This window comes from Hippocampus zosterae, chromosome 9 (assembly GCF_025434085.1).
Source record: "Hippocampus zosterae strain Florida chromosome 9, ASM2543408v3, whole genome shotgun sequence".
NCBI classification, from domain to species: Eukaryota; Metazoa; Chordata; class Actinopteri; order Syngnathiformes; family Syngnathidae; genus Hippocampus; species Hippocampus zosterae.
The window spans coordinates 12,081,523-12,090,046 of NC_067459.1; the positions used below are offsets into that span (position 1 = coordinate 12,081,523).

General features: G+C 41.2%; 2 protein-coding genes across 3 annotated transcripts in view; one reads left to right on the forward strand and one right to left on the reverse strand.

Annotated features, from left to right (window-relative positions):
- LOC127607401 (PRELI domain containing protein 3B-like) overlaps positions 1–8,524 on the forward strand; it is a 157,842-nt gene that overhangs the window by 36,936 nt on the left and 112,382 nt on the right. The window lies entirely within an intron of this gene.
- Positions 363–8,154, reverse strand: LOC127607392 (anti-Muellerian hormone type-2 receptor-like). 2 transcript variants are annotated; one of them, XM_052075645.1, is made up of 11 exons: positions 7,676–8,154; positions 6,428–6,619; positions 5,699–5,857; positions 5,299–5,388; positions 3,491–3,585; positions 3,203–3,424; positions 2,445–2,559; positions 2,192–2,337; positions 1,964–2,120; positions 1,165–1,301; positions 363–1,084 (listed from the first exon to the last, which is right to left on the reverse strand). In XM_052075645.1, exons 1-11 carry the CDS (start codon positions 7,713–7,715, stop codon positions 968–970), a joined length of 1,470 nt encoding a protein of 489 aa, XP_051931605.1. In that variant the 5' UTR covers positions 7,716–8,154; the 3' UTR covers positions 363–967. The 2 variants fall into 2 exon arrangements, with proteins under 2 accessions (XP_051931605.1, XP_051931606.1); XM_052075646.1 differs by lacking the exon at positions 5,699–5,857.

Consider the following 8,524-nt stretch of genomic DNA (forward strand, 5'->3'; position numbering starts at 1 on the left):
TCAAGTCCTTAAGTGGCGACGTAAACTGAATTGTGTGTCAATCAGAACACGCCTAATCACAAACCCACGCTAAATACGTACTTATAGATCACAACTATAAAATGATCAAATACAAATTGGTAAGTCCGGCGTGTTTTGCAACGATCAAGCTCGTAAGTTAATGAAATAGCTCGCTAACTGACTAATTAACGGCAATCTTTTCGTGCTCAGTGGAGAAAATGCTCTGAAAACGGGAGTTCTGCCTTTCAAAATGGTGATAATTCAACTGAGTTAGGTTTCTCAATAACTAACCACCACAGGTCTAGCAAATTGTTGTACAATATATAAAACAATCACAAAATAATCACATAAATATAAACAAATATTTTATAATAAAGCTTTATTCCTTCTTGTTACATACATAATGTGAACCTGCTGCATAAGAGTGGGGAGTAGGGTTGAAGTCTCCACAGCACAGGTGTTTATTCTAGTGATACTTTAGATGTCACGTGCCAATGGGAAAACGCACGCGAACATAGTTGCACATACTGTTACGATGCTTCCCGTAAAAAAATGTGAGTCATCTTAGAAGTTAACAGTGACTTTCTCTGTCATGACTTAGAAGCTAGGCTGGGTGAAGAGCTGCCATTTTCAACACAGAAGCAAGTGAGTGTGTACATAGAGTTGCACAGCTTCATTGGAGACGTTCCAATCTCAACTCAACTTTGTTTATAGACCACAAAAACAACCACAACAGTAACAAAGTGCTGCACACAAAGAGTGAACATAAATATAAAAGGAAACCATTATCATCCCTGTATGGTGCAGAAACTGAGGCTAAGAGAATTCATGTAAGCACGTGACATCATTAAACACATTTCTTAATGAATAATATTTAGTCATTGATATTTAAGATACCTTGAGACTGTTTTCAATTGTGAAAAATACACTTTTTTTAACTCACATAGACAGGCTGTTAAAACAAGTGTCATACTAAAGAATACGACTCAAGGGAGACTAATCTGTCCACGACACACTGAGCAGTCAGCCGGGCATCTGGGTCCACGTCCCAGCATTCTGTCAATAGATCTTGAAGCGCTGGTGCCTGAGATGGGGCCCAAAAGTCATTTGCTGTTTTTACTCTTTCCAAAACCATCAATTTATGGTTGCTTGAGGAAAACATACCTGTCTCAGCTGCTGCCAATGCTCAGGGATGGAGGGTCTTTTTTCCATGTGAGACACATGGGAGGTGAGACTCTCCCGGGTCATGTGGGCTCCCAGCTCACGCTCATAAGGGAGGAGGTGTTGTGGCACGGCACCATCTGCAGAGGGACACAATAGCTCTTCTACTGGCCCATGTCTAGTGGTGAGGAAATCTGCTACGGTGATGGGTTTTCTCAATTTTGTCTTCTGACATCCAAACATCCATCCATTATCCGACATTCAGTACTTCAATAAGATAGAGAGGTGAGGATGTATCCATGTAGACCACAGGGATGTTTTGATGGTCACATTTTGTATGAGTGTCAAAACTAGGGCATTGCAGGGCCGGCCAGTCCAGGCTGTAACTCGCTTCTCTCACCCAAGGTCAGCTTGGACAAGCCTCAACTCACCTGCGACCCGAACGAGGACAACCGCGATCCACCTTATTCCTATGCCCCCTGAGCCTTTGAGTGAATTAGGTGCGCAACATCCGGTAGAACAAAATTGGCGTTTTGTTTACGTTACATGCAAACTGTTTGTTCAAGTCCACTTTCTATGACAGTTACAAACTTTAAGAATGTGGGAACGCCAGTTGTTGCAGCTTCCAAGAGAAAACATTTCAATCCCGCTTCCTGCTAATGTAGCGGAGTAAAAGGATGACGTAAAAAAAGAGGCCAGCGTCAAGGTCCAGTCACACATTCCGATCTTGTCGCTTCAGACGTGAGGCAATGTGCAATCTCAAAAGCTCTAAAGCGTGTCCGTACAGTAATAAATTTGTTACCTTCAAACAAGTCAGAACAGCGCATGCATATCTCCCACAACACCAAACTCAAAGCGTAGACGTCCCCATGCAGAAAGCAGCTGCTGAATTGGTACACAGAACCCTCCAGAATCTCGGGGGGCATGTAGCACAGGGTGCATGCTGCCTGGCTTGGACTCTGTGGATGAACAGAAAGGTGGCATCAAGACTGAGTGACAGCCTAGCATAACAGATTAATAGAGTACTCACCAGTAGATTTCCCATTTGGCGATGACTTGAGCACGAGCACAGGATGATAGCGCTACCAAAATCACACAGGGCACAGGTGCCATCTGCCCGGACGAGCACATTGAAGCTGCTGAGGTCTCTGTGGGCCACGGGCGGCTTGTGGCCCTCTGAAAAAAAAAGACGAACAGCAGAAAAAAGTAAAATAAACGGAAAAGGCCACAACACCAAAATGAATTAAAATTTGGAAAAAGCCGTGACGATTGCAGCCTAATACCTTTTGTGAGCAGATACGAGTGGAGATAGGAGAGTCCTTGTGATAAAGAGAGGCACAACTTGAGTGACGAGGGCCAGCTGTTGGTGTTCTGACTCAGAAACGAGTGCAAAGAGCCCTGAAAGTTAGTGAAACAAATATTTTGTCAAAGAACAGTCAACTATGTGTATGGATATGAAAAATGGTCTCTGTTGCATGAGTGCACCTGAAGAAACATACTCACTAACTCACTGAACAACCAATAACAAACGAGTCATCTTCAGACTTAAAACCTATAGAGCAGTGGTTCTTAACCTTCTTAGAAGGTACCAAACCCAACCAATTAATATGCACATTCACCGAGCCCTTTATTTGTGAAAAATAAATATCTATATCTGTATATTTATTGCAAATTCAAGATATAAAAAACACATTTATTAAAAACTGAAAAAAGTAAATAAAATTTCAAGAGATAAGTATCTTTTTATTTATTTTTTGGTACGACGTACTATCGGGAGAGTCACATGTTTACTACTAAGTGAATTAATTTCCCGCAGCGCTGATTGGACAAGCAATGTCATGTGATCATCTGCAGCCAGTGATGGCCAAGCGGGCGTGTCATAACTAATTTACATGTTGAGTCGGCTGTGTCTTAACCTCTATGGCAGAGGTTCGATCGAACCCAGGTTAAGAACTACTGCTATAGAGCATACATTGCCTGGAATAGCACTATTTTTAAATAGCAAGTATTTATATTTATTTGATTCCATTTTGACACTCACATATTCTGCCAACTGCAGAAATAGGAGCCAGCTGCCGTCTTCCGACCTTCTCCCGGTACCCAGGAAGCTGATGATCCCGGCGTGCCTCATCAGCGGGAGACCGTAGACTTCCTTCTCGGAGCTGAACGCATGCTGAGCGGCAGCAGGGTAGACTTTAACGGCCACCGTCGATCCTTGGTACATTCCTCGCCACACCGTGGCAAAATGCCCACGGGCCACAATCTAAGAGAAAAGATAGATGTATTTTGAGGCAAGATTTTTAACAGTTTAGCTTTTTAAATAGCTTACCTGCTGCAGTTGAACATCAGTGACATCAATCTGGGACTTTTGCGTTTGGCAAGAACTCAGTGGAGCGACGTGAAGGGTAGCTTGTGTGTTCTCCTCTATCAGCAAAATAAAAGTAAAATGTAAAATGTAGAGTGGCTACGTGTCAATCTTATGGTTAGCAATTAGCATGCCTTCTCTGTCTTTCCTCATCATCCGTTTTGTGAGAACGACACTTGTGAGAAGTGGAGGTTATTCACTGCCCCGGAGGCGATGATTACTCACTTTAGGAGTGACTCCGCAACATGTTTAGTCACAATAGTAGCCAGCCGAAGCTCATTACTAGCTAACGTAGCTCGGGAGAAAGGAAGGATGGAAGGAAGGCAACAAGGGTGCATGAAAGGATGTAAGGACAGAAGAAGAGAATGACGTATAAAATGTAGAGGAAGAGACAAGGGTAGAAAAAAAGGATGAAGGAAAGAACGGAGCAAAGTATGAAGGACCGATTGAAAGGAGGGAAGGAAGGAAGCATGACAGAAGGAAGAGAGTAATATAAAAAGACTCAAGCAAGGTGGGACAATGGAAAGAAACGAGGGATGACACAAAAATATGTAAGGAAAGAAGGAAGGACCCAATGATCTACGTAAGAACGGTAGAATGACAAGAAGAAAGACGTAGGAACAGTCAAAGGATGGCATGAAAAGAAGTCAGAAAGGGAGGAAGGATGACAAAAGAAAGATGGAATGGAAGGTCTTCAAACCTTGATTTGAAACCTCGACCCTCTTGTGAAACTGTAAGACTGGATTAAAACTAGGATCTGCAAACCCTAAATCCAAACTGTGACCGGGTCAGAAAGCATGACACCCTCACACTTGTTTTGGAACCGGGAGACCCGCTTGGATACTTTCAATACCCACACTTGTCCAGCCTTTTCGACAGTGTCCTTCCAAATTTGTAGACATGGATACAACATTCCCAGCCAACTACTCATTGGGACATAGAATCTACTGTATTGCAACTGTTATTTGAGGAACTAGGACGAGCTCCGGTGCTTGAAGAGAGCATGACGGCTCCGATAAGCACCAAGGTCAACCCTGTGGACAAAGTAACAGTTGCAAGGCTCAACAAAAGCCGTGTGTAGGGGTGAGATACCATACACGGCTCCAAAGAAGCGGTTATGCATCGCAGTTAACAAACCTGAGAATCAACCAGCAAGACGGTTCCCCAAAATGCTTCCCTGGGATGGAGCCACACCGGTCGCTTAACGACTAAGCTCTGTGTTACTTATGCTAGCTAGTAACGAGCTTTGGCTGGCTACTATTGTGACTAAAAATGTTGCGGAGTTGCTCCTAAAGTCAGTAATCATCGCCTACGGGGCAGTGAATAACTTCCACACAAGTATCGTTCTCACAAAACGGGTGATGAGGAAAGACGGAGAGGGCGTGCTAATTGCTAACCCTAAAATTGACACGTAGCCATCGTTTTTGATCTTCTGTTGAAAATTTATTCCATTTTATGGATAAATGTTGCTTCACATGTTTGTTTCTGGGCAAGAAAGTACAGCGGCTATGCAAAATGTGAAATAAAGAAAGATTATATAAAAACTGTTTGTTGTATTGTTTAACTCATTCACTCCCAAAGACGTATTTAGATGCCATTTTCAGACCCTTTTCAAGTACAGTCCCTATAAAATGAGGAGCTGGGATTAAATGTGTGGCGTCTGAAAAGACATCTAAATACGTCTTTGAGAGTGAATGAGTTAATAAAACTCTCAAATTAGATCTGTGGAATTAACCTGCAAAAAAAAAATTGCCTCTCAAAATTGGAGTTACCTTTGTGTAGCGAGAGACATTTCCAACGCACTGCCGCAATCACCAGGCACATGACCAACACAGCGGAAACAATGATGAGCCAAGTTTTGTCTACAAAGACAAAATACAAGTGCCAGTATCAAGGAGAATGTTCACAATATTCTCTGGCCTTTATTTGGACAAAGGTATACAATGTTTACAATGTTAGAGATTCAGTATTGCATTTTATGTCATGTGAAAGATGAGTCACATAGCCCCAAGATGGCTAATGCGACGCAGAGAAACGAGGTAAGATTCCTCACTTGAGCTCATCTGAGGAACTGTAGAAAGTGGATGACCACTATTTCGGGAAATATGGCGATTTTAGTGTTTTCTGATGCCTTGTATTTTTTGGGGAGTGTTAAAAGTCATGAAGTCATACCCGCGGAGTCAGTGGGCCCTGGCTCTTCCGATGACGCGCTCCAGGTGAGTTTCTTGTTACAGAGGTGCGTGTTGCACACACACTTCACCAGCCGGTTGTTGAAGCGGTGCTGCGCCTTGCAGGTGGCATCAGGGCAAGATTTTTCAGTCACATCGCAAGCTTGAACGGAAGATGGCATGAATAAGATAAAGAATAACACTGCGGGCCGAGAGGCCCGTGAACAAGATTCGCAAATCATTACATTCTATTTTTATTTATGTTTAAAACAACATCCCAAATTCACTGGGTTTATATAAAACTCCAAAATATTTATGTTTAATAAATTGGGTAGTTTATTAGAATACAAATTCATTTTGTGCTTGTGTGTCATAAAATACAAGAGAAGAAGATTAATAAATACATAAAAATAATCGCATATTAAATGGAAATCATAATATTGGGGAAAGGGGATCTCAATTTGATTATTTTTCAAAATTGTTCAGTCCCTCTCTATCCTCTTAAATTAATATTCTTAATTAATATGCTATACTATTTCAAAAATATACCACCCTATCACTTTTTTTCATAATATAAATTTAAAAAAAACTTTGACTTTAATATTTACTTTTCAGTGTGTCACTAAAACTCCTTATACTCAGATGTTGTCTGTGATTTTGTGACTTGGCCACTAGAATTGAAAAAGGAATATTGATGAAGAAAATGCCAGTCAAATGCAAAAAGTCTTCTTACCAAGAGTGTCAACCTCCAGCTGTCCCTGGACCATGAGGAAGTACCCCACGCAGCAACGCGTGCGCTCGCACACCTGAATAGAGTCGCTCACATTGCCCGCCGCCAGGTACTTCTGGTTCTGTGCTTTGACCTGGAAGGCGCACTGCCTCCTCTCATCCGACAAGGGGCTGGAGATACAAGGACAGATGCATTCTGGGAAGAGAGACCGGGAGTAAGACTTCGGAGGGTCAAAAGGACGACGAACGTAATTGTTCAAAATGAAAATGTTGACTATAGAACCGTTGACAGTTCGTTTTAAGCTCTGTATTCAATACGTATGATGGCTTGGAGAAGCGGCTCCTGTGACGGGCGGTGGTGATGTTGATGATGCAGAGGGGATGCATTCGGAATGAACTTCAGTGTCCTCCTCTATTGCACTGTGTTCACACAGGTGAGTTAGCCAGCCCATTAATTTGAGGATTTTAGAAGACACGCATGACAAATATTAATATCAAAATTTCTGAATGAGTTGATTTTTGTGAAAATGTACCAAAAAAAAAATCAGCTCTTGCCCTGAATGTTGGCTTGCTCTTCAGCAGTTTTTTTTTTTGCCATCTTTGATTGGTAATTTTTATGCAACAGAGCCCTTTGCACTGGAGGGGAAAACCCTCCCACAGGATGTTGGGTTTTCTTTTTTTATTCAAAGCCTTCGTATTTGGGAATTAATCTTTTATATTGTGCATCTGAGAATCTAAATTATCTTATGATACTCTGCTATACATTGTTTCAAGAAAAAAAACAAAATTTTTCCTGATTTAAAAGGTCCTACGTCTTCTCAGTGTAGGGGTGATGAAAAACTGTGGCCCACCAGCATTGGTTAAACATCTCTAAGGTATATTATCTTTGTTCATTGCCACCAACATATGACAAGCAGAACAAAAATGCTTTTCCAGATGGCAGAAGTTACAATTAACCTGATGTATCCACTTGTTGCTATTCATTCAACAACTTCATTCGTTGAAGAAAAAAAATACAAAAAAAAATTCCAGGAATCGATCAATTCCACATCGGGAAATGTAATAAAAATGTCTAACCCCAACGTGTATTGTATCTGTAGCTCATTTATTACTAGTATGCTCATAATAGACAGCTATTGGGCCCACTAAAAATTGACTTTACATCAATGGAAACACTTTTTAAAAACAAATACGTCATGCATATTATAAGCAATAATACATTTTATTTTAATTTTTAAAGAACGTGACTCACCCAGCAGCAGCAGAAAAAAGGGCCAGCATCGCCGGAACATGGTCACAGGAGCCTGGACTGGCTGAGGAGGAAGGCTGTGCGACTTTTTTTTTTTTTTTAATCTCAATCAGTCATGGGAATGTGAAGGGAGTTTCCGCACTTCCCAGCATCACTCCCACGAGCGCGCACCTGCAGTCCAACGCACACAAACACCATCTTGGCCATAACAATAGGAACACCTCTAATGAGGGAGGACAGGTGGGTGAGTGGGAAGAATGTGTTTTTTTTTTTTTTTGCAACCTAAAAAGAAATGACATTTTTGTGAAAATCAAATGCCAGGAAAGGTTTCTCCGCCATTTTTTTTTTTCTTTGGCTGGGTCACCTTAGTGTAGGAGCGAACAGTTTCCCGGACCCAAACCTTGAAACTTACAAAAATTAACCTCGATTAAAACTGCGGTATTTTTGTTCAGATGGCTCATCTGTGTGCAAAATTTCCTGGCGCTTTTTGATGGCTTTCTTTTCGACAATTACCGTAAACAACAAATGGCTCAAAGAGGACCTCTTCCCCCTTCTAAATCCGTTAAATCAGGGTTCGATTGTACATGCTTAAAATAGGATTACGAGGGATTTAAAAAGACCAACCTGTAACCAAAGCACTTTGGTTAAAAGTTTAATTCACAAAAATACATGACCAATATCATGAAAATGTACTAAAATGTACTTTAATAATCCATAAACGCTGGAACATTGTCGACAGAAAAACACAAGAAGCATTATTTGAGTTGGTTTAGTATAATATATTTCAGCTTCAAGAGACATAGAAATCATTCCTTATCCCCCCCTTATTTCTTCTATAAAAGACCCATTTTT